General features: G+C 46.9%; 3 protein-coding genes across 3 annotated transcripts; all 3 read right to left on the reverse strand.

Moving 5' to 3' along the window:
• Positions 1-564: 564 nt before the first annotated feature.
• On the reverse strand, positions 565-4,044 carry LOC117864945 (uncharacterized). The gene is made up of 3 exons (XM_034749015.2): positions 3,005-4,044; positions 1,850-1,984; positions 565-871 (listed from the first exon to the last, which is right to left on the reverse strand). Exons 1-3 carry the CDS (start codon positions 3,474-3,476, stop codon positions 759-761), a joined length of 720 nt encoding a protein of 239 aa, XP_034604906.2. The 5' UTR covers positions 3,477-4,044; the 3' UTR covers positions 565-758.
• A 219-nt stretch (positions 4,045-4,263) lies between these two features.
• Positions 4,264-15,377, reverse strand: LOC117864904 (uncharacterized). Its single transcript, XM_072292675.1, has 2 exons — positions 14,485-15,377; positions 4,264-13,464 (listed from the first exon to the last, which is right to left on the reverse strand). Exon 2 carries the CDS (start codon positions 8,889-8,891, stop codon positions 5,910-5,912), a length of 2,982 nt encoding a protein of 993 aa, XP_072148776.1. The 5' UTR covers positions 8,892-13,464; positions 14,485-15,377; the 3' UTR covers positions 4,264-5,909.
• On the reverse strand, positions 10,446-20,409 carry LOC140220152 (uncharacterized). Its single transcript, XM_072291346.1, has 2 exons — positions 18,399-20,409; positions 10,446-10,467 (listed from the first exon to the last, which is right to left on the reverse strand). The coding sequence occupies exons 1-2, from the start codon at positions 20,369-20,371 to the stop codon at positions 10,446-10,448; spliced, it is 1,995 nt and encodes a 664-aa protein (XP_072147447.1). The 5' UTR covers positions 20,372-20,409.
• Positions 20,410-26,140: the final 5,731 nt, after the last annotated feature.

Below are 26,140 nucleotides of genomic sequence, written 5' to 3' on the forward strand. Positions count from 1 at the left end.
ATACCGTTACCATTTCTTTTCCATATTGCCCTTAGCTTGTTCGATTTGTAATGCTTTGCTTTCAGTAGTAGGGGGTCACAAACAAACAATTAGCATTGACCAATTGTACTAACTAACTATAGAAGCTAGCACTACTTTGATGGTCTTGCATGTGTCTTTTTCAGTTGTCCTCTATTACCGCTAGTTTTTTTATCAGTTCATCTTTTTTTTTCTGGCCAGCCCTATATTTGTGTCTTTATAGGGGCAGTCTAATGTTTGAAGTAGGTGAAATATTGCAAAATCTTCAACCTCTAGTGATTTTCTCTAATTATGCATTACATTCTATCTTAAACGCATTGCAGGTCATGAAGTGGACAGGAAGGGAAGCAAATGTGTAGTCATCATCTGTTTGCAGTCATTGTTAATGAAGATTATTTTTGCTTGTGAAGTAAGTGTGGCGGAACCGCCTAAATTAACTTGGCTAAAGCACACTTAAGTCGCCTAAACGTGATCATGTACTTTAAACAAGTCAACTTGGTCGTCCGTCGGATTTCCTCCGATAAAACCACGTAACGCAGGATCGAGAAAGCAAAACTCACACGATGGTGAGCGGTTACAGAGATTACAACAGTCCATCCAGATTAAACAAAGTGCATCGATTTATTACAACATAAAGTTCAGAAATTCAAACATAGTTTGTAGAGTGTTCAAGCAACAGAAATAAAATGCACGAAAACTAAACGTCGATGCACGATATCATGAAGAAGCCGATCATGACATCACTGACCCCTGTCCTCGCCGTCCGAGGAGGGATCCCACTCGACCGTCCAACCCGGAGGGAGCTGGGTAGACCAAGCAGAACTAGCAGCGAACACAGAAACATCATCCTCACCTGAAAAGAGGTGCCACAAACAAGGCTGAGCAACTATGCTCAACAAGACTTAACCGACCTGTGGTACTAATCCACTAACACCTAGACATGTAAGCTTTTTGGCTCTGGGTTTTGTTTTGCCAAAAGCGACTAGTGTAGGTCCTTACTTTCAACATTTTAGCCACCAGTTCTACTGTTGTTTATCATTCTAAGTTAGCAACTATACTAAACAAGCATAGTTTTCCAAGCAATTAATAACAAGTAACAATATTATATCATCATCATCTTTCATTCTTACTCAGTGTAGCATAGCGATCAAGTAGTCCCACACTGTGAGAGGCAGACGAATCGATTCGAATTTATTAACCATGCATGGTGAACCTAATCCAACGACATCCGCGCACCACGAAGGGTCGCTTCACTTGTCAGCCGTCCCCATCGATCCCTAGGTACGTGTCAGGTCCAAACTTCCTTTGGCATGCAATGCTCCACAGTCCCGGTCTCTACCGTACTATGACCGCCATTGCACCCACATGATGCACCATGGGAACGACGTTCCAAGGACAGCAGGGGTATAAGCCACGTCCCAGTTCAATCAGGTACTAGGCTTCCCCATCCCATACTAGGTATGAGATTAGTACTTTCAAACACTTGATCACGAACACCATCACCTTTCGACCTTAGTCCAATTTCAAGTAGACAGACGGGGCAAACCACCGAGTACCAACATAAGCCCGGCCCCGTCCATCATCCTTATAGTTGCAACAAAAAGAAAATCATTCAACTCCTATAACTCGCGAGTGACAGGAAATCACTCGACTTTTACCGAGTCCTATTTAGCATTGCAACTACTCGACTTCTTATACTAGTGTTCAGATCAAGGGGCACTATATTCATGCATCTATGGTTTCAATCAATTCCTATAAACGTAAATGCATAATCAAAACAACCAATATATTGCAAGTATTTAAACATAGGAATTTATGCTCCGGGGCTTGCCTTCACACTCGGAGTTAGCGAACTGGTCCTCGGCTTGCTCTAGCACGGGCTCGACTTCGGCGTGGTGTAGATCCGCTACAGCTTCCTCTTCGGGCGTCGGGTGCAGCTCGTATGTACCGTCGGCGATGTTAACTTCTACATGAAATGCAGGTGCAAATGATTCAACATGCAAAACCAAGAGTCTGAAAGGCATTTCATATATTATTCCTTTTTATCTTTCTCTAAAAAGGAAAGAGGTTTTCATTAACTTTCAAACCAAGTCTCATAATTTTCCTGTGAACTACACCTCATTCCTGAATTATTCCAAGTGGTTTCATATTTTTATCATCTCTGGATTTATCATTATGCAAAAAGAAAAATCTACCCGTAGATTTCAATTAATAAACTAAAACAGTAACTTAAATGTCTAAGCTAGGCTCTAAACCATTTTTCTAAGCTTTTATTCTCTGAAACAAACACTTGAGAGTTGGATTTACCTTTTTAGCATTTTTCTGTGATTTGCTATGATTTAAACTAGCTTAAACAAGGATTAAATCATATAACATTAATTCTAACAGAGACATGTGTAAACTTATTTTTATGTGAAACTACACAGAATATTGAGTCTAACAAAATTTATCTTGCATTTTTAGCATTTTTCTAAGCTTTTCTATGCCTTTTTAAACTTTCAGCCTTTTTAGATCTAGGAAAAAAAAAGAAAACCGAGGCAATCTTCCAATCTAGCCCTCCAGTCTATGGGTTAAATGCGTAGAGGCCCCTGGATCTTGCGCCTACACCCCTGGACAAAAACCCACCTCAAACATAAATCCCACGATTTTCCCCATAACCCCCTGACTTTCTTTTCCACTCGCAACTAGACCCCTGGCCTTCTTCTTCCTCTGGAACAGAACGCACAGCACAGCAAAACAGACAGGCTTGGCCGGCGTTCGGGATTGGGCCAGCGGCGGTAGGGGGAGGGCAGCGGGGCAGCTTGGGGGCGAGGAGGGGCTGCGCAGCAGGGCCAACGGCTCCCAGAAGCAGGTCCAGAGACGCGGATCGGGGCGGCGCAGAAGGGGCTCCGCGGGCGGCGAGGAACGCCGTCGACATGAGTGGGAACGAGCGCGGAAAGTTGACCCCAGAGGAAATCGAGCGCGAGCATGATGATCAGTGTCTTACCGCGGTTCCGTTTGAGTGGTTGGTTGACGACGAGGATGACTGGAAGATGGTGTTCCGCGGTGAGGCAGTGGGGGTGGCGGGTGGAGTTCCTGGAGTTGGGGAAAGTGGGATTCCGGGCGATGGGGTGGATGGCAGGCGACGAGAAGTGTCCGAGGGTGTGGCTGAGGAAGTGGAGGAGCCTCAGGCGTGGGCTATTAGACAGAGGCGGAGGGAGCTGGCCAGATTTCGTCGGGGAACGGGAACCTCTCGAGCTGCCGGTTTGGGGCAAGAACTTTCTGTTGGAGGGCACTGGGGCTTGGAAAGGAGGCAGGATACTTGAGGAGGGTGGTTTGGAGGATGGGGCGCTAGTACGCTGCTGCGGGGTGGATCGGCCACGGCGGGCGCCATTGGCGGACATGGGAGGTGACTTGGTGGGTGCACTTGCAGGCGGGCGCTGCAGGCGAAGCAGGCGTGCACGGGTGAACGGCTCCATCAGGGCGCTGCAGGCGAGGCCGAGGAGCTGTTGCGTCTTGTCTCGGGCGTGCGTTGGCGGGCATGGCGGCGGTGGCGTGCCAGAGCGTCGCAGGGCGCGTGCGGATAGAGCAGCGGCAGGGGGCAACTCGACGGGGCAGCGATGAGGAGCACGTGCCACGGGGCGGCCGGCGAGGGGAGCGCGGCGCACGCGTGCTCGGCGTGAGCTCTGGTGCGGGATTTGCGGGATCGGACGATAGGGCAATCTTCGAGCGCGATCTTCTCCAGATTTTTGAACTGCACAACCCCTACTCCCTTTACAAAAGTTGTAGGCCTAGGATCTAAGTTCAATTCTTGTAATTGTCTTGATTTCAAATTCGAAGCTGAATTGAAGATAAAACGCTTCAAAGTTTGGCAAAATCCGAAACTTTCAGACTTGAACACTTCAGCCATTTTTGACAGTGTTGACCATTTTAGCTGCGTTTGACCTCGTTTTTGAAAACCTTCTGTGCAGATTTTGGCCTATGCTCAAAAATCAAAGTTGTTAAGGACTCGTAGCACTAAAACTTTCATAAAAGGTTTGTCATGAGCATACATTCGAAAATGTGAGAAAAAGGGCTCCAAAGTTCTGACTTTATTTGATCTGCACCTTTCGGCCCAGATTTGTAATTCGATATTTTGACCCTTTTCTGATCAGTTTCAAGCAAAAAGATAATTACAAAAGTTGTTAGAATTTATGAGTTATACAACTCTTAGTTAGGCAGATTTTTAAGTTCTTAAGAAAAAAATTGAGTTATGGCTTAAACACATGTTTAGCTCGTGAGGGGCAAAAGGGGTCATTTTACTTGGGTGCAAGGCTGTTCATTGGTTCCATTAAGCTCTAATGACTTCACTTAAGCTCAAAGAAGGTAAATTTTGGCTCATTTGCTACAACCTACCCCCCTTAAAGGAATCTCGCCCCGAGATTCGAGTGAAAGAAAAAGAACTAGTGTGGCTTGGGTATCATACCTCCCTGATCGAAAAGAAATCCGCGGAAGTGGGTATTAAGATACTCCTCCATTTCCCATGTGGCTTCGGCTTCTGTGTGATGACTCCACTGAACTTTGAACATCCTCATTATTTTGTTCCGGGTCTTCCTTTCCTTGTGATCAACAATCTTGATTGGGTACTCCACATAGGAAAGATCCGGGTCTATCGATACCTCTTCTTGCTCAATAATTGCCGTGGGAACTCGTACACACTTCTTGAGCTGCGATACGTGGAATATGTTGTGTATAGCTGAAAGTCTGTTAGGGAGTTTAACTCTATATGCGACTGGTCCGCATATTTCCACGATCTCATAGGGACCAATGTATCGGGGAGCCAATTTTCCTTTGATCCCAAACCGTTGTACACCCTTAGTCGGTGAGACTCGGAGGTATACATGATCACCAATGTCAAACTGTAAGGGCCTTCTCCTTTTGTCAAAATAGCTTTTCTGTCGTGATTGGGTGGCTTTAAGATTTGCCTGAATTATTTTAACTTGCTCTTCGGCTTCAACTACTAGATCAGGCCCGTAGGTTTGTCTTTCTCCTGCTTGTGACCAATTTAAAGGTGTTCGACACCTTCGACCATATAGGGCTTCAAATGGTGCCATTTTCAAGCTAGCCTGGTAGCTATTGTTATAGGAAAATTCCGCTAATGGCAAACATTTATCCCAATTCTTGTCATAATGTATGACGCAAGCACGTAGCATGTCTTCTAGAATTTGATTCACCCTTTCTGTTTGGCCATCAGTCTGAGGGTGATATGTTGAGCTACGGATTAGCTTAGTGCCAAGTGCGGACTGTAGTTGTTCCCAAAAGCGTGCGATGAATTGAACTCCTCGATCAGAGATGATTGTCTTCGGCACACCATGTAGGGACACAATACGGTCAAGATACAATTCTGCATATTTCCGAGCGGTGTAGGTAGTGTGAACAGGAAGGAAATGTGCCGTCTTGGTAAGACGGTCCACTATAATCCAGATAGAATCATGGCGCTGAGAGGTAACGGGTAATCCCACAATGAAATCCATGCTGATATCTTCCCATTTCCAAGATGGAATAGGTAGCGGTTGCAAGGTACCTGCTACCTTCAAGTGGCTTGCCTTGATACGTTGACACGTGTCGCATTCCGAGACATAGCGTGCAATTTCCGGTTTCATTCCACTCCACCAAAATGTTTGACGGAGGTCATGATACATCTTATTGCTGCCAGGATGAATCGAGAACTTGGAGAGATGTGCTTCATCCAGGATTTGCTTCCTAAGGTCGGGGTTAGATGGGACAACAAGTCGGTTCTTATAGTACACTATTCCCTTCTCATCTTGTCGGAAATGTTTATACCCCTCATCTCTCTGTGCAACTTTCTCCTTAATTAGCTTTATTTCCTCATCTTCTAATTGTATCAGCCCAATTTGGTCCTCTAAGGTAGATTAAATGGAAACATGACCTAAGGTGCCATGGGAAATAATTTCCAAACTAAGTTTTCCCATCTCATGACATATGGTTTCTGCGAAGTTAGTTGCTGACAAACAATTGCAATGGGCCTTGCGACTGAGAGCATCGACAACTACATTTGCTTTGCCGGGGTGATAATGCACTTCCAAATCATAATCCTTAATTAATTCCAACCACCTTCTCTGACGCATGTTAAGATCCGCTTGAGTAAAGATATACTTGAGGCTCTTGTGATCAGTGTAGACATTGCAGTGAGTGCCCATAAGATAGTGTCTCCACATCTTCAAGGCATGAATCACGGCTGCCAATTCAAGATCATGTGTCGGGTAATTCAGCTCATGCGGCCGTAACGCTCGTGAGGCGTAGGCAATGGCTCGGTTGTCTTGCATGAGAACACACCCAAGTCCAGTGCCGGAGGCGTCACAATACACGTCAAATGGCTTAGTAGTGTCAGGTTGAGCTAGGACTGGGGCAGAGGTTAAAAGTCTTCTCAAGGTGTGGAAAGCTTCTTCACATTTATCACTCCATGTGAATTTGACTCCTTTCTTCAATAACTCAGTCATAGGCTTAGCTATTTTTGAGAAATCCGGAATGAATCGCCGATAGTAGCCTGCTAGACCAAGAAAGCTTCGAATTTGATGAACCGAAGTGGGTGGCTTCCAGTCCATGACCTCTTGCACTTTGCTGGGGTCGACTGCAATGCCATCTCGAGAAATAGTGTGTCCCAAGAATTTAACATTCTCCAACCAGAACTCACACTTGGAGAACTTCGCGTACAGCTGATGATCTCTCAAGCGTTGAAGAACAATGTGAAGATGCTCGGCATGTTCCTTCTCATTCTTCGAGTACACTAGGATGTCATCAATGAATACCACGATGAATTTGTCCAGCTCGGGCATAAACACCGAATTCATGAGATACATGAAATAAGCAGGTGCATTAGTAAGCCCAAACGACATAACTAGATACTCGTAGAGTCCATACCGTGTGGAGAAAGCCGTTTTGGGAATGTCACACGGTCGGATCTTGATCTGATGATAGCCTGAGCGAAGGTCTATCTTGGAGAATACTCTGGCTCCAGCTAACTGATCAAATAGGACATCAATGCGGGGCAATGGATATTTATTCTTAATCGTCACCGCATTGAGAGGGCGGTAGTCCACACACATGCATAGACTCTCGTCCTTCTTCTTCACAAACAGTGCTGGACAGCCCCAAGGTGACGTACTTGGGCGAATGAAACCCTTTTCCAACAGTTCATGTAATTGGGTTTTCAGTTCTGCCAGCTCTGCGGGTGGCATTCGATACGGCCTCTTGGATATTGGTGCCGTGCCTGGTTGCAACTCAATAGCAAACTCAATATCCCTGTCAGGTGGCATGCCTGGCAGGTCATCCGGGAATACATCTGGATACTCACAAACAATGGGGATATCTTCCAGTTGGGCTTCAACCACGGGATAAGCACAGGAGTTTACGCACTCTCGGTGGGGTAAGTGGATAGTGGAGGTGCCATACAGTGGTGAGTCTATGTGGACAGCTCGGGCGGAGATATCTAGCATTACTCGGTGTTGAGTCATCCAATCCATACCCAAGATAATATCTATTCCCTCTAGACCGAGAATAATAAGATTTTCCTTAAAGAGGGTTCTTCCTAACTTGATAGGTACATTGAGGTTCATTTGATCTGAGGCTATTTTCCCACCCGGGGTAGAGATCATATACGACCCTTTGGTGTGACAGAACCTTAACCCACATCTAGCACCAGTTTTACTTCCGATGAAACTATGAGATGCTCCGGAATCAAATAAAATCAAAACTGGTTGATTATGAATAAGGAATGTACCCGTCATCACCGGTGCGCCTTCTGGGAGTTCTGCCACATTGGTGAAGTTTAGCCTGCCATGACGAACTTGTACTTTGGGCTTCTTTCCCTTGTTCACCATTGCATTGCTCTGACCGGGGCGTTGATTCTTGTTTCTGGGGCAGTCCTTAGCAAAGTGTCCAACGTTGCCGCAGGTGAAGCAGCGGTTACCATTTGCAGGGCGCGGCGGCGGTGGAAGGTTGCGCTGAGGTGCCTGCGGCTGGAAACCGGGGAAACGAGGTGCTGCCAGTGGTGGAGGGCGAGCAACCCATCTCCCAGGCTGCGCGGGCCTGCGAGGTGCTGAAGGGGGAACCATCCTGAATTTCCGAGCAGGCGGGCTAGGTGATATCATGGGAGCTTTCCGCTTCAGGTCGGCCTTGAGGGCCTTCATGCAGTCTTCCTGGGAAATGGCCTGATTCACCAGCTCATTGTAGGTATCCACTTTGATGGGGTTCAGCTTTTCCTTGAGTTCGAGACTCAAGCCCCTGCGGAACCGATCCCGCTTCTTCTCATCCGTATCCGCGTGATAGCTGGCATAGCGGCATAGGTCGTTGAAGGACTGCGCGTAATGCAGGACGTCGCGACTTCCCTGGGTGAGAGCCAGGAACTCATTGAGCTTGCGCTCCATTAGGCCCTCAGGGATATGATGGCCTCTGAAAGCGGTCTTGAACTCGTCCCAGCTGACGATGTGGTCAGCCGGCAGCATGGCGTGGTAGTGGTCCCACCAGAGGCGAGCAGAACCACGCAGCTGCTGGGCTGCGAACCGTGCCTTGTTGTCATCGGTGCAAGGCGTAGTGAGAAGCTCGAACTTGGATTCCAGAATGTGAATCCATGCATTAGCATCGAGAGGATCCTCAGTCTTGTGGAAGAGCGGGGGCTGGGTCCCCAAGAAATCCTCGTAACGAACGATCTGGGGCTGCTGATGACCCCTTCCTCCCTGAGGCTGCTGTTGCTGCCCTTGGACGATGTGTCGCAAGAGCTCTGTCTGTGCAGCCAAGATCGCCTCTAGCGAAGGCGGGGGAGGCGGTGGCGGCGGAGGTGCTCGATTATCCTCGCTACCACTTGGGATCGAGCTTAAGCGCGCAGTGCGCACCATCTGCAAGAGGGTATCTTTCCATTAGTCACATAATTCGAAAGCTTGCTTAAAAACAAGGAAAAATTATGTGCGGGATCATAAACATAAATCTTGCGGATCCTGAGAAAAACAACAATAAGATCCTTTTATTGAGTAGGTGCATATCTCTTCTTCTGTATGCACATTGTTTATCATCTTTGGTCAGTAGTTAGCGCATTTCATATGCCACAACTTTTGTATTACGCTCGCTGACCAAAACATAAGATAAAGAGATCGAAAAGTGAGCTGAGTGAGTCGTTGTCCGGCTGTTTTTCAGCAATCTGAGCGGTGAAGTTTTGGCTTCTAACACGAGTTTAACAGATCGAAAGGAGCTGAAATTTTACGAGCGATTAGAACACAAGTTTTTGCACAACTTTGGTATTTAAATATCAGTTCAAAAGTGAGTGGAGGTAGGGTTAAAACTGAGACCAAACAGCAACTATATTTCTGCCAAGTTTTCGGTTACATCGCCAGTCATGACAAAAGCATGTCCATGCATACATAACAAGTCTATGGCAGCAAGGGTACTCAACTCGAGGCTAACCTATTACATCGCCATCCAAAATATAGGTTGCCGAGGAGTAACAACAGAAGACCAACTCGCTACAACAAAAACTTAGAAGTCATCTAAGTTGCCCACGGAGGAAGCGCTGTGCGCCGGAGAAGGGGCGTCACCAACTCGGGGCGGAGACTGAACGCCCTCGAAGTCCATGCTCGAGACACCCTCGATCTCCTCGGGGTCTTCCTCCTCCTCCTCCTCCTCCTCCATCGGGTCATTCTCCCCCTGCTGCTCCTGCGCATGGATGGCATTGAGCTCGGCGTGGTGCTCATCCAAGTGCGCATTAGCAACAGCTAGCTCCATCTCAACCTCTAGCTTCTCCTCTGCAAGCAATACCATATCGTGCTCCATATCTGTCACCTCCTCCTCTAGCTCGGTGATCCGGGTCTCCATGTCAGAGATCCGTATACCCCTCTGGATGAGCTGGTACGACTGTTCCACCAAATCTTTCTTGGTGGTATTGAGATGCTCCTGGGTGTCCACAGCTATCCGAGCCAAGACAGCCATAGCTCTCCCCTGGAGCTCGACCAGTCGGTACAACGCATTCATACAACGCGTTGCGGTGGAGAGGGTGACCTGCGGGTGTGAGGTGACCAACACCTCCATGTTGTTCACCCTATCAAGCCAGTCTGCGTCCAGCCTGTCCCTAGCGGGGAACAAGCCAATCGGATCCAAAAGGACCTCGAAAGGGTGTAGTCTGCAGAACTGAGTGAGGGCCTGCAGGGCAGCGGACTCCCAAGTATCCTCGAGGGTATGACCATATGTCGAAACCTCAAGCTGGGGCCACTGTGGCTGCACTGGGGGTGGAGGTACGACCACACGCACGCTGCACCTTTGCACCCCGTGCTCCAGGTACTCGCGTCCCGCGTAAAGAGGCAGCGACTGGTACCCAAACCACCTCAAGGTGTCCCACAAGATAGCGGGAAAACCCTCGAAGTGTAGGCACGTGGAGTGGGAGGTGCCATCCGTGCCACACATCACGTGCCCAGGAGCGGCCATCTGGAACCAAGGAGTGATAAAAGAAACGTGAGATTAAAACTCAGGATGAAAACAGATTCTGGTAGGCTAGAGAAAAAGCTCATAACTCAACAAGTACTCATCCAAAAATTCCCAAATTTTACCAACATTCCCTTCTGATAATTGGTAACAAGTTTGGTATTCACAAGTGGAGTGAAAACAGATCCTAACAGGGTGATATACTCAGATCTTTGGCAGGTGGCACATGCTGGAATTTTCAGGGACAGTGTGGCAATAAACTGAGCATAACTCCCAAACCAGAGATATAAATAAGCTGAATATTTACCACAAGGTTCTTCAAACAGTGCTCTACAACTTTTCTTAAGCAGTGCCTAGCAGAAAATGTCCTTAAGGGAGTCGAAACAGGAAGACTATAACAGGTGCACAAACTGTATTTCCAGGAAATAAGGAGTTACAAATTTTTGTCATTGCTCGCAGATCCTTTGGGAGAAATTACCAAATTTTACCAGTGGCATAATAAAACGTTTTTACACACTTTTCTTATATAAAGTTTCTGTAGATAACACATGGAAACAACCAAAAAGATTTTGATAAGACACCATGCTGAAAAGGGCAGCTAGAAAATCCTTAACGCGGAAAAAAAAAACTTAAAACGCATGAGCAAGGTCGATTTAATGGTTCGGTTTCACGGATTTTAGTTCATGATGCATGCACGACCTACATCGTCCTCTCAACCAAAATAATTGCCAAAAATTGGACTTACGTGATTAGTGCCGGTGGCAAGGCAACAATTACATCGCTCCCTATAGTATCTAGTCGGGTTTCTAATATCGTTTTCCTATGCGAACGTGGTTAGTGTACCTGCAGAAAAACACAATACCACATGAACCTTTCGTGCCAGCACTCACGAAAGCGTCCCCATTCATTACCATTCACTATAGAAATGGCACCCATGCGTTTAACGCTGCATGGACAGCGCAACAACCGTGGAAATAGGCCCCTTCGAATAGGACCATATAACCCTTCGCATACTCGTGATGCGGAATCATGCGCACGTATCATAAACGTGGGCGAACAACCGTGATGATAGGCTCGTTGGAATCGAACCATACCACCCTTCGCATGAATCATCATACGGAACCTTACGCACGTATAATAAACATGGGCAAAAACAACCGCGATGATAGGTTCTTTTGAATAGAACTTCCTATCACCCCTCGCATACTCACGATGCGGAACTCTGCGCACGTATAATACACGTGGGCGAAAGTGCTGGAAGTCAGTAAAATAACCAATAGCTAATAGCCACCTTAAATAACCCAAAAATTCCCCTAGGGCTTCTCGTACTAAGTTCATCCTTAACGATCGTACGAAATGTTCAAACTAATTTCTTGCAAGTTTTATTTTAGAAAAGGTATTTAAAGTCTGTTGTTTTCTCTGTCATGCTTTCAAGCTCTGGTACCAGCTGTGGCGGAACCGCCTAAATTAACTTGGCTAAAGCACACTTAAGTCGCCTAAACGCGATCATGTACTTTAAACAAGTCAACTTGGTCGTCCGTCGGATTTCCTCCGATAAAACCACGTAACGCAGGATCGAGAAAGCAAAACTCACACGATGGTGAGTGGTTACAGAGATTACAACAGTCCATCCAGATTAAACAAAGTGCATCGATTTATTACAACATAAAGTTCAGAAATTCAAACATAGTTTGTAGAGTGTTCAAGCAACAGAAATAAAATGCACGGAAACTAAACGTCGATGCACGATATCATGAAGAAGCCGATCATGACATCACTGACCCCTGTCCTCGCCGTCCGAGGAGGGATCCCACTCGACCGTCCAACCCGGAGGGAGCTGGGTAGACCAAGCAGAACTAGCAGCGAACTCAGAAACATCATCCTCACCTGAAAAGAGGTGCCACAAACAAGGCTGAGCAACTATGCTCAACAAGACTTAACCGACATGTGGTACTAATCCACTAACACCTAGACATGTAAGCTTTTTGGCTCTGAGTTTTGTTTTGCCAAAAGCGACTAGTGTAGGTCCTTACTTTCAACATTTTAGCCACCAGTTCTACTGTTGTTTATCATTCTAAGTTAGCAACTATACTAAACAAGCATAGTTTTCCAAGCAATTAATAACAAGTAACAATATTATATCATCATCATCTTTCATTCTTACTCAGTGTAGCATAGCGATCAAGTAGTCCCACACTGTGAGAGGCAGACGAATCGATTCGAATTTATTAACCATGCATGGTGAACCTAATCCCACGACATCCGCGCACCACGAAGGGTCGCTTCACTTGTCAGCCGTCCCCATCGATCCCTAGGTACGTGTCAGGTCCAAACTTCCTTTGGCATGCAATGCTCCACAGTCCCGGTCTCTACCGTACTATGACCACCATTGCACCCACATGATGCACCATGGGAACGACGTTCCAAGGACAGCAGGGGTATAAGCCACGTCCCAGTTCAATCAGGTACTAGGCTTCCCCATCCCATACTAGGTATGAGATTAGTACTTTCAAACACTTGATCACGAACACCATCACCTTTCGACCTTAGTCCAATTTCAAGTAGACAGACGGGGCAAACCACCGAGTACCAACATAAGCCCGGCCCCGTCCATCATCCTTATAGTTGCAACAAAAAGAAAATCATTCAACTCCTATAACTCGCGAGTGACAGGAAATCACTCGACTTTTACCGAGTCCTATTTAGCATTGCAACTACTCGACTTCTTATACTAGTGTTCAGATCAAGGGGCACTATATTCATGCATCTATGGTTTCAATCAATTCCTATAAACGTAAATGCATAATCAAAACAACCAATATATTGCAAGTATTTAAACATAGGAATTTATGCTCCGGGGCTTGCCTTCACACTCGGAGTTAGCGAACTGGTCCTCGGCTTGCTCTAGCACGGGCTCGACTTCGGCGTGGTGTAGATCCGCTACAGCTTCCTCTTCGGGCGTCGGGTGCAGCTCGTATGTACCGTCGGCGATGTTAACTTCTACATGAAATGCAGGTGCAAATGATTCAACATGCAAAACCAAGAGTCTGAAAGGCATTTCATATATTATTCCTTTTTATCTTTCTCTAAAAAGGAAAGAGGTTTTCATTAACTTTCAAACCAAGTCTCATAATTTTCCTGTGAACTACACCTCATTCCTGAATTATTCCAAGTGGTTTCATATTTTTATCATCTCTGGATTTATCATTATGCAAAAAGAAAAATCTACCCGTAGATTTCAATTAATAAACTAAAACAGTAACTTAAATGTCTAAGCTAGGCTCTAAACCATTTTTCTAAGCTTTTATTCTCTGAAACAAACACTTGAGAGTTGGATTTACCTTTTTAGCATTTTTCTGTGATTTGCTATGATTTAAACTAGCTTAAACAAGGATTAAATCATATAACATTAATTCTAACAGAGACATGTGTAAACTTATTTTTATGTGAAACTACACAGAATATTGAGTCTAACAAAATTTATCTTGCATTTTTAGCATTTTTCTACACTTTTCTATGCCTTTTTAAACTTTCAGCCTTTTTAGATCTAGGAAAAAAAAAGAAAACCGAGGCAATCTTCCAATCTAGCCCTCCAGTGTATGGGTTAAATGCGTAGAGGCCCCTGGATCTTGCGCCTACACCCCTAGACAAAAACCCACCTCAAACATAAATCCCACGATTTTCCCCATAACCCCCTGACTTTCTTTTCCACTCGCAACTAGACCCCTGGCCTTCTTCTTCCTCTGGAACAGAACGCACAGCACAGCAAAACAGACAGGCTTGGCCGGCGTTCGGGATTGGGCCAGCGGCGGTAGGGGGAGGGCAGCGGGGCGGCTTGGGGGCGAGGAGGGGCTGCGCAGCAGGGCCAACGGCTCCCAGAAGCAGGTCCAGAGACGCGGATCGGGGCGGCGCAGAAGGGGCTCCACGGGCGGCGAGGAACGCCGTCGACATGAGCGGGAACGAGCGCGGAAAGTTGACCCCAGAGGAAATCGAGCGCGAGCATGATGATCAGTGTCTTACCGCGGTTCCGTTTGAGTGGTTGGTTGACGACGAGGATGACTGGAAGATGGTGTTCCGCGGTGAGGCAGTGGGGGTGGCGGGTGGAGTTCCTGGAGTTGGGGAAAGTGGGATTCCGGGCGATGGGGTGGATGGCAGGCGACGAGGAGTGTCCGAGGGTGTGGCTGAGGAAGTGGAGGAGCCTCAGGCGTGGGCTATTAGACAGAGGCGGAGGGAGCTGGCCAGATTTCATCGGGGAACGGGAACCTCTCGAGCTGCCGGTTTGGGGCAAGAACTTTCTGTTGGAGGGCACTGGGGCTTGGAAAGGAGGCAGGATACTTGAGGAGGGTGGTTTGGAGGATGGGGCGCTAGTACACTGCTGCGGGGTGGATCGGCCACGGCGGGCGCCATTGGCGGACATGGGAGGTGACTTGGTGGGTGCACTTGCAGGCGGGCGCTGCAGGCGAAGCAGGCGTGCACGGGTGAACGGCTCCATCAGGGCGCTGCAGGCGAGGCCGAGGAGCTGTTGCGTCTTGTCTCGGGCGTGCGTTGGCGGGCATGGCGGCGGTGGCGTGCCAGAGCGTCGCAGGGCGCGTGCGGATAGAGCAGCGGCAGGGGGCAACTCGACGGGGCAGCGATGAGGAGCACGTGCCACGGGGCGGCCGGCGAGGGGAGCGCGGCGCACGCGTGCTCGGCGTGAGCTCTGGTGCGGGATTTGCGGGATCGGACGATAGGGCAATCTTCGAGCGCGATCTTCTCCAGATTTTTGAACTGCACAACCCCTACTCCCTTTACAAAAGTTGTAGGCCTAGGATCTAAGTTCAATTCTTGTAATTGTCTTGATTTCAAATTCGAAGCTGAATTGAAGATAAAACGCTTCAAAGTTTGGCAAAATCCGAAACTTTCAGACTTGAACACTTCAGCCATTTTTGACAGTGTTGACCATTTTAGCTGCGTTTGACCTCGTTTTTGAAAACCTTCTGTGCAGATTTTGGCCTATGCTCAAAAATAAAAGTTGTTAAGGACTCGTAGCACTAAAACTTTCATAAAAGGTTTGTCATGAGCATACATTCGAAAATGTGAGAAAAAGGGCTCCAAAGTTCTGACTTTATTTGATCTGCACCTTTCGGCCCAGATTTGTAATTCGATATTTTGACCCTTTTCTGATCAGTTTCAAGCAAAAAGCTAATTACAAAAGTTGTTAGAATTTATGAGTTATACAACTCTTAGTTAGGCAGATTTTTAAGTTCTTAAGAAAAAAATTGAGTTATGGCTTAAACACATGTTTAGCTCGTGAGGGGCAAAAGGGGTCATTTTACTTGGGTGCAAGGCTGTTCATTGGTTCCATTAAGCTCTAATGACTTCACTTAAGCTCAAAGAAGGTAAATTTTGGCTCATTTGCTACAACCTACCCCCCTTAAAGGAATCTCGCCCCGAGATTCGAGTGAAAGAAAAAGAACTAGTGTGGCTTGGGTATCATACCTCCCTGATCGAAAAGAAATCCGCGGAAGTGGGTATTAAGATACTCCTCCGTTTCCCATGTGGCTTCGGCTTCTGTGTGATGACTCCACTGAACTTTGAACATCCTCATTATTTTGTTCCGGGTCTTCCTTTCCTTGTGATCAACAATCTTGATTGGGTACTCCACATAGGAAAGATCCGGGTCTATCGATACCTCTTCTTGCTCAATAATTGCCGTGGGAACTCGTACACACTTCTTGAGCTGCGATACGTGGAATATGTTGTGTATAGCTGAAAGTCTGTTAGGGAGTTTAACTCTATATGCGACTGGTCCGCATATTTCCACGATCTCATAGGGACCAATGTATCGGGGAGCCAATTTTCCTTTGATCCCAAACCGTTGTACACCCTTAGTCGGTGAGACTCGGAGGTATACATGATCACCAATGTCAAACTGTAAGGGCCTTCTCCTTTTGTCAAAATAGCTTTTCTGTCGTGATTGGGTGGCTTTAAGATTTGCCTGAATTATTTTAACTTGCTCTTCGGCTTCAACTACTAGATCAGGCCCGTAGGTTTGTCTTTCTCCTGCTTGTGACCAATTTAAAGGTGTTCGACACCTTCGACCATATAGGGCTTCAAATGGTGCCATTTTCAAGCTAGCCTGGTAGCTATTGTTATAGGAAAATTCCGCTAATGGCAAACATTTATCCCAATTCTTGTCATAATGTATGACGCAAGCACGTAGCATGTCTTCTAGAATTTGATTCACCCTTTCTGTTTGGCCATCAGTCTGAGGGTGATATGTTGAGCTACGGATTAGCTTAGTGCCAAGTGCGGACTGTAGTTGTTCCCAAAAGCGTGCGATGAATTGAACTCCTCGATCAGAGATGATTGTCTTCGGCACACCATGTAGGGACACAATACGGTCAAGATACAATTCTGCATATTTCCGAGCGGTGTAGGTAGTGTGAACAGGAAGGAAATGTGCCGTCTTGGTAAGACGGTCCACTATAATCCAGATAGAATCATGGCGCTGAGAGGTAACGGGTAATCCCACAATGAAATCCATGCTGATATCTTCCCATTTCCAAGATGGAATAGGTAGCGGTTGCAAGGTACCTGCTACCTTCAAGTGGCTTGCCTTGATACGTTGACACGTGTCGCATTCCGAGACATAGCGTGCAATTTCCGGTTTCATTCCACTCCACCAAAATGTTTGACGGAGGTCATGATACATCTTATTGCTGCCAGGATGAATCGAGAACTTGGAGAGATGTGCTTCATCCAGGATTTGCTTCCTAAGGTCGGGGTTAGATGGGACAACAAGTCGGTTCTTATAGTACACTATTCCCTTCTCATCTTGTCGGAAATGTTTATACCCCTCATCTCTCTGTGCAACTTTCTCCTTAATTAGCTTTATTTCCTCATCTTCTAATTGTATCAGCCCAATTTGGTCCTCTAAGGTAGATTCAATGGAAACATGACCTAAGGTGCCATGGGAAATAATTTCCAAACTAAGTTTTCCCATCTCATGACATATGGTTTCTGCGAAGTTAGTTGCTGACAAACAATTGCAATGGGCCTTGCGACTGAGAGCATCGGCAACTACATTTGCTTTGCCGGGGTGATAATGCACTTCCAAATCATAATCCTTAATTAATTCCAACCACCTTCTCTGACGCATGTTAAGATCCGCTTGAGTAAAGATATACTTGAGGCTCTTGTGATCAGTGTAGACATTGCAGTGAGTGCCCATAAGATAGTGTCTCCACATCTTCAAGGCATGAATCACGGCTGCCAATTCAAGATCATGTGTCGGGTAATTCAGCTCATGCGGCCGTAACGCTCGTGAGGCGTAGGCAATGGCTCGGTTGTCTTGCATGAGAACACACCCAAGTCCAGTGCCGGAGGCGTCACAATACACGTCAAATGGCTTAGTAGTGTCAGGTTGAGCTAGGACTGGGGCAGAGGTTAAAAGTCTTCTCAAGGTGTGGAAAGCTTCTTCACATTTATCACTCCATGTGAATTTGACTCCTTTCTTCAATAACTCAGTCATAGGCTTAGCTATTTTTGAGAAATCCGGAATGAATCGCCGATAGTAGCCTGCTAGACCAAGAAAGCTTCGAATTTGATGAACCGAAGTGGGTGGCTTCCAGTCCATGACCTCTTGCACTTTGCTGGGGTCGACTGCAATGCCATCTCGAGAAATAGTGTGTCCCAAGAATTTAACATTCTCCAACCAGAACTCACACTTGGAGAACTTCGCGTACAGCTGATGATCTCTCAAGCGTTGAAGAACAATGTGAAGATGCTCGGCATGTTCCTTCTCATTCTTCGAGTACACTAGGATGTCATCAATGAATACCACGATGAATTTGTCCAGCTCGGGCATAAACACCGAATTCATGAGATACATGAAATAAGCAGGTGCATTAGTAAGACCAAACGACATAACTAGATACTCGTAGAGTCCATACCGTGTGGAGAAAGCCGTTTTGGGAATGTCACACGGTCGGATCTTGATCTGATGATAGCCTGAGCGAAGGTCTATCTTGGAGAATACTCTGGCTCCAGCTAACTGATCAAATAGGACATCAATGCGGGGCAATGGATATTTATTCTTAATCGTCACCGCATTGAGAGGGCGGTAGTCCACACAGATGCGTAGACTCTCGTCCTTCTTCTTCACAAACAGTGCTGGACAGCCCCAAGGTGACGTACTTGGGCGAATGAAACCCTTTTCCAACAGTTCATGTAATTGGGTTTTCAGTTCTGCCAGCTCTGCGGGTGGCATTCGATACGGCCTCTTGGATATTGGTGCCGTGCCTGGTTGCAACTCAATAGCAAACTCAATATCCCTGTCAGGTGGCATGCCTGGCAGGTCATCCGGGAATACATCTGGATACTCACAAACAATGGGGATATCTTCCAGTTGGGCTTCAACCACGGGATAAGCACAGGAGTTTACGCACTCTCGGTGGGGTAAGTGGATAGTGGAGGTGCCATACAGTGGTGAGTCTATGTGGACAGCTCGGGCGGAGATATCTAGCATTACTCGGTGTTGAGTCATCCAATCCATACCCAAGATAATATCTATTCCCTCTAGACCGAGAATAATAAGATTTTCCTTAAAGAGGGTTCTTCCTAACTTGATAGGTACATTGAGGTTCATTTGATCTGAGGCTATTTTCCCACCCGGGGTAGAGATCATATACGACCCTTTGGTGTGACAGAACCTTAACCCACATCTAGCACCAGTTTTACTTCCGATGAAACTATGAGATGCTCCGGAATCAAATAAAATCAAAACTGGTTGATTATGAATAAGGAATGTACCCGTCATCACCGGTGCGCCTTCTGGGAGTTCTGCCACATTGGTGAAGTTTAGCCTGCCATGACGAACTTGTACTTTGGGCTTCTTTCCCTTGTTCACCATTGCATTGCTCTGACCGGGGCGTTGATTCTTGTTTCTGGGGCAGTCCTTAGCAAAGTGTCCAACGTTGCCGCAGGTGAAGCAGCGGTTACCATTTGCAGGGCGCGGCGGCGGTGGAAGGTTGCGCTGAGGTGCCTGCGGCTGGAAACCGGGGAAACGAGGTGCTGCCAGTGGTGGAGGGCGAGCAACCCATCTCCCAGGCTGCGCGGGCCTGCGAGGTGCTGAAGGGGGAACCATCCTGAATTTCCGAGCAGGCGGGCTAGGTGATATCATGGGAGCTTTCCGCTTCAGGTCGGCCTTGAGGGCCTTCATGCAGTCTTCCTGGGAAATGGCCTGATTCACCAGCTCATTGTAGGTATCCACTTTGATGGGGTTCAGCCTTTCCTTGAGTTCGAGACTCAAGCCCCTGCGGAACCGATCCCGCTTCTTCTCATCCGTATCCGCGTGATAGCTGGCATAGCGGCATAGGTCGTTGAAGGACTGCGCGTAATGCAGGACGTCGCGACTTCCCTGGGTGAGAGCCAGGAACTCATTGAGCTTGCGCTCCATTAGGCCCTCAGGGATATGATGGCCTCTGAAAGCGGTCTTGAACTCGTCCCAGCTGACGATGTGGTCAGCCGGCAGCATGGCGTGGTAGTGGTCCCACCAGAGGCGGGCAGAACCACGCAGCTGCTGGGCTGCGAACCGTGCCTTGTTGTCATCGGTGCAAGGCGTAGTGAGAAGCTCGAACTTGGATTCCAGAATGTGAATCCATGCATTAGCATCGAGAGGATCCTCAGTCTTGTGGAAGAGCGGGGGCTGGGTCCCCAAGAAATCCTCGTAACGAACGATCTGGGGCTGCTGATGACCCCTTCCTCCCTGAGGCTGCTGTTGCTGCCCTTGGACGATGTGTCGCAAGAGCTCTGTCTGTGCAGCCAAGATCGCCTCTAGCGAAGGCGGGGGAGGCGGTGGCGGCGGAGGTGCTCGATTATCCTCGCTACCACTTGGGATCGAGCTTAAGCGCGCAGTGCGCACCATCTGCAAGAGGGTATCTTTCCATTAGTCACATAATTCGAAAGCTTGCTTAAAAACAAGGAAAAATTATGTGCGGGATCATAAACATAAATCTTGCGGATCCTGAGAAAAACAACAATAAGATCCTTTTATTGAGTAGGTGCATATCTCTTCTTCTGTATGCACATTGTTTCTCATCTTTGGTCAGTAGTTAGCGCATTTCATATGCCACAACTTTTGTATTACGCTCGCTGACCAAAACATAAGATAAAGAGATCGAAAAGTGAGCTGAGTGAGTCGTTGTCCGGCTGTTTTTCAGCAATCTGAGCGGTGAAGTTTTGGCTTCTAACACGAGTTTAACAGATCGAAAGGAGCTGAAATTTTACGAGCGATTAGAACACAAGTTTTTGCACAACTTTGGTATTTAAATATCAGTTCAAAAGTGAGTGGAGGTAGGGTTAAAACTGAGACCAAACAGCAACTATATTTCTGCCAAGTTTTCGGTTACATCGCCAGTCATGACAAAAGCATGTCCATGCATACATAACAAGTCTATGGCAGCAAGGGTACTCAACTCGAGGCTAACCTATTACATCGCCATCCAAAATATAGGTTGCCGAGGAGTAACAACAGAAGACCAACTCGCTACAACAAAAACTTAGAAGTCATCTAAGTTGCCCACGGAGGAAGCGCTGTGCGCCGGAGAAGGGGCGTCACCAACTCGGGGTGGAGACTGAACGCCCTCGAAGTCCATGCTCGAGACACCCTCGATCTCCTCGGGGTCTTCCTCCTCCTCCTCCTCCTCCATCGGGTCATTCTCCCCCTGCTGCTCCTGCGCATGGATGGCATTGAGCTCGGTGTGGTGCTCATCCAAGTGCGCATTAGCAACAGCTAGCTCCATCTCAACCTCTAGCTTCTCCTCTGCAAGCAATACCATATCGTGCTCCATATCTGTCACCTCCTCCTCTAGCTCGGTGATCCGGGTCTCCATGTCAGAGATCCGTATACCCCTCTGGATGAGCTGGTACGACTGTTCCACCAAATCTTTCTTGGTGGTATTGAGATGCTCCTGGGTGTCCACAGCTATCCGAGCCAAGACAGCCATAGCTCTCCCCTGGAGCTCGACCAGTCGGTACAACGCATTCATACAACGCGTTGCGGTGGAGAGGGTGACCTGCGGGTGTGAGGTGACCAACACCTCCATGTTGTTCACCCTATCAAGCCAGTCTGCGTCCAGCCTGTCCCTAGCGGGGAACAAGCCAATCGGATCCAAAAGGACCTCGAAAGGGTGTAGTCTGCAGAACTGAGTGAGGGCCTGCAGGGCAGCGGACTCCCAAGTATCCTCGAGGGTATGACCATATGTCGAAACCTCAAGCTGGGGCCACTGTGGCTGCACTGGGGGTGGAGGTACGACCACACGCACGCTGCACCTTTGCACCCCGTGCTCCAGGTACTCGCGTCCCGCGTAAAGAGGCGGCGACTGGTACCGAAACCACCTCAAGGTGTCCCACAAGATAGCGGGAAAACCCTCGAAGTGTAGGCACGTGGAGTGGGAGGTGCCATCCGTGCCACGCATCACGTGCCCAGGAGCGGCCATCTGGAACCAAGGAGTGATAAAAGAAACGTGAGATTAAAACTCAGGATGAAAACAGATTCTGGTAGGCTAGAGAAAAAGCTCATAACTCAACAAGTACTCATCCAAAAATTCCCAAATTTTACCAACATTCCCTTCTGATAATTGGTAACAAGTTTGGTATTCACAAGTGGAGTGAAAACAGATCCTAACAGGGTGATATACTCAGATCTTTGGCAGGTGGCACATGCTGGAATTTTCAGGGACAGTGTGGCAATAAACTGAGCATAACTCCCAAACCAGAGATATAAATAAGCTGAATATTTACCACAAGGTTCTTCAAACAGTGCTCTACAACTTTTCTTAAGCAGTGCCTAGCAGAAAATGTCCTTAAGGGAGTCGAAACAGGAAGACTATAACAGGTGCACAAACTGTATTTCCAGGAAATAAGGAGTTACAAATTTTTGTCATTGCTCGCAGATCCTTTGGGAGAAATTACCAAATTTTACCAGTGGCATAATAAAACGTTTTTACACACTTTTCTTATATAAAGTTTCTGTAGATAACACATGGAAACAACCCAAAAGATTTTGATAAGACACCATGCTGAAAAGGGCAGCTAGAAAATCCTTAACGCGGAAAAAAAAAACTTAAAACGCATGAGCAAGGTCGATTTAATGGTTCGGTTTCACGGATTTTAGTTCATGATGCATGCACGACCTACATCGTCCTCTCAACCAAAATAATTGCCAAAAATTGGACTTACGTGATTAGTGCCGGTGGCAAGGCAACAATTACATCGCTCCCTATAGTATCTAGTCGGGTTTCTAATATCGTTTTCCTATGCGAACGTGGTTAGTGTACCTGCAGAAAAACACAATACCACATGAACCTTTCGTGCCAGCACTCACGAAAGCGTCCCCATTCATTACCATTCACTATAGAAATGGCACCCATGCGTTTAACGCTGCATGGACAGCGCAACAACCGTGGAAATAGGCCCCTTCGAATAGGACCATATAACCCTTCGCATACTCGTGATGCGGAATCATGCGCACGTATCATAAACGTGGGCGAACAACCGTGATGATAGGCTCGTTGGAATCGAACCATACCACCCTTCGCATGAATCATCATACGGAACCTTACGCACGTATAATAAACATGGGCAAAAACAACCGCGATGATAGGTTCTTTTGAATAGAACTTCCTATCACCCCTCGCATACTCACGATGCGGAACTCTGCGCACGTATAATACACGTGGGCGAAAGTGCTGGAAGTCAGTAAAATAACCAATAGCTAATAGCCACCTTAAATAACCCAAAAATTCCCCTAGGGCTTCTCGTACTAAGTTCATCCTTAACGATCGTACGAAATGTTCAAACTAATTTCTTGCAAGTTTTATTTTAGAAAAGGTATTTAAAGTCTGTTGTTTTCTCTGTCATGCTTTCAAGCTCTGGTACCAGCTGTGGTGGAACCGCCTAAATTAACTTGGCTAAAGCACACTTAAGTCGCCTAAACGCGATCATGTACTTTAAACAAGTCAACTTGGTCGTCCGTCGGATTTCCTCCGATAAAACCACGTAACGCAGGATCGAGAAAGCAAAACTCACACGATGGTGAGTGGTTACAGAGATTACAACAGTCCATCCAGATTAAACAAAGTGCATCGATTTATTACAACATAAAGTTCAGAAATTCAAACATAGTTTGTAGAGTGTTCAAGCAACAGAAATAAAATGCACAGAAACTAAACGTCGATGCACGATATCATGAAGAAGCCGATCATGACATCACTGACCCCTGTCCTCGCCGTCCGAGGAGGGATCCCACTCGACCGTCCAACCCGGAGGGAGCTGGGTAGACCAAGCAGAACTAGCAGCGAACTCAGAAACATCATCCTCACCTGAAAAGAGGTGCCACAAACAAGGCTGAGCAACTATGCTCAACAAGACTTAACCGACCTGTGGTACTAATCCACTAACACCTAGACATGTAAGCTTTTTGGCTCTGAGTTTTGTTTTGCCAAAAGCGACTAGTGTAGGTCCTTACTTTCAACATTTTAGCCACCAGTTCTACTGTTGTTTATCATTCTAAGTTAGCAACTATACTAAACAAGCATAGTTTTCCAAGCAATTAATAACAAGTAACAATATTATATCATCATCATCTTTCATTCTTACTCAGTGTAGCATAGCGATCAAGTAGTCCCACACTGTGAGAGGCAGACGAATCGATTCGAATTTATTAACCATGCATGGTGAACCTAATCCCACGACATCCGCGCACCACGAAGGGTCGCTTCACTTGTCAGCCGTCCCCATCGATCCCTAGGTACGTGTCAGGTCCAAACTTCCTTTGGCATGCAATGCTCCACAGTCCCGGTCTCTACCGTACTATGACCGCCATTGCACCCACATGATGCACCATGGGAACGACGTTCCAAGGACAGCAGGGGTATAAGCCACGTCCCAGTTCAATCAGGTACTAGGCTTCCCCATCCCATACTAGGTATGAGATTAGTACTTTCAAACACTTGATCACGAACACCATCACCTTTCGACCTTAGTCCAATTTCAAGTAGACAGACGGGGCAAACCACCGAGTACCAACATAAGCCCGGCCCCGTCCATCATCCTTATAGTTGCAACAAAAAGAAAATCATTCAACTCCTATAACTCGCGAGTGACAGGAAATCACTCGACTTTTACCGAGTCCTATTTAGCATTGCAACTACTCGACTTCTTATACTAGTGTTCAGATCAAGGGGCACTATATTCATGCATCTATGGTTTCAATCAATTCCTATAAACGTAAATGCATAATCAAAACAACCAATATATTGCAAGTATTTAAACATAGGAATTTATGCTCCGGGGCTTGCCTTCACACTCGGAGTTAGCGAACTGGTCCTCGGCTTGCTCTAGCACGGGCTCGACTTCGGCGTGGTGTAGATCCGCTACAGCTTCCTCTTCGGGCGTCGGGTGCAGCTCGTATGTACCGTCGGCGATGTTAACTTCTACATGAAATGCAGGTGCAAATGATTCAACATGCAAAACCAAGAGTCTGAAAGGCATTTCATATATTATTCCTTTTTATCTTTCTCTAAAAAGGAAAGAGGTTTTCATTAACTTTCAAACCAAGTCTCATAATTTTCCTGTGAACTACACCTCATTCCTGAATTATTCCAAGTGGTTTCATATTTTTATCATCTCTGGATTTATCATTATGCAAAAAGAAAAATCTACCCGTAGATTTCAATTAATAAACTAAAACAGTAACTTAAATGTCTAAGCTAGGCTCTAAACCATTTTTCTAAGCTTTTATTCTCTGAAACAAACACTTGAGAGTTGGATTTACCTTTTTAGCATTTTTCTGTGATTTGCTATGATTTAAACTAGCTTAAACAAGGATTAAATCATATAACATTAATTCTAACAGAGACATGTGTAAACTTATTTTTATGTGAAACTACACAGAATATTGAGTCTAACAAAATTTATCTTGCATTTTTAGCATTTTTCTACACTTTTCTATGCCTTTTTAAACTTTCAGCCTTTTTAGATCTAGGAAAAAAAAAGAAAACCGAGGCAATCTTCCAATCTAGCCCTCCAGTGTATGGGTTAAATGCGTAGAGGCCCCTGGATCTTGCGCCTACACCCCTAGACAAAAACCCACCTCAAACATAAATCCCACGATTTTCCCCATAACCCCCTGACTTTCTTTTCCACTCGCAACTAGACCCCTGGCCTTCTTCTTCCTCTGGAACAGAACGCACAGCACAGCAAAACAGACAGGCTTGGCCGGCGTTCGGGATTGGGCCAGCGGCGGTAGGGGGAGGGCAGCGGGGCGGCTTGGGGGCGAGGAGGGGCTGCGCAGCAGGGCCAACGGCTCCCAGAAGCAGGTCCAGAGACGCGGATCGGGGCGGCGCAGAAGGGGCTCCACGGGCGGCGAGGAACGCCGTCGACATGAGCGGGAACGAGCGCGGAAAGTTGACCCCAGAGGAAATCGAGCGCGAGCATGATGATCAGTGTCTTACCGCGGTTCCGTTTGAGTGGTTGGTTGACGACGAGGATGACTGGAAGATGGTGTTCCGCGGTGAGGCAGTGGGGGTGGCGGGTGGAGTTCCTGGAGTTGGGGAAAGTGGGATTCCGGGCGATGGGGTGGATGGCAGGCGACGAGGAGTGTCCGAGGGTGTGGCTGAGGAAGTGGAGGAGC

The sequence above is a fragment of the Setaria viridis genome, chromosome 1, assembly GCF_005286985.2.
Source record: "Setaria viridis chromosome 1, Setaria_viridis_v4.0, whole genome shotgun sequence".
Taxonomy (NCBI): domain Eukaryota; kingdom Viridiplantae; phylum Streptophyta; class Magnoliopsida; order Poales; family Poaceae; genus Setaria; species Setaria viridis.

Bases quoted from the DNA above. Each gene is read 5' to 3' on its own strand.
- LOC117864945 (XM_034749015.2), bottom strand. From the start codon at position 3,476: ATGGAGCCGTTCACCCGTGCACGCCTGCTTCGCCTGCAGCGCCCGCCT. The intron at 1,985-3,004 runs GTAAGACACTGA...CATTTCATGTAG, and splicing joins ACCACTCAAACGGAACCGCG to AAGTTAACATCGCCGACGGT. The intron at 872-1,849 runs GCAAGCCCCGGA...ACCTCTTTTCAG, and splicing joins CGCTAACTCCGAGTGTGAAG to GTGAGGATGATGTTTCTGTG.
- LOC117864904 (XM_072292675.1), bottom strand. From the start codon at position 8,891: ATGGTGCGCACTGCGCGCTTAAGCTCGATCCCAAGTGGTAGCGAGGAT.
- LOC140220152 (XM_072291346.1), bottom strand. From the start codon at position 20,371: ATGGTGCGCACTGCGCGCTTAAGCTCGATCCCAAGTGGTAGCGAGGAT. The intron at 10,468-18,398 runs GTATGGACTCTA...CCTTGGTTCCAG, and splicing joins AAAACGGCTTTCTCCACACG to ATGGCCGCTCCTGGGCACGT.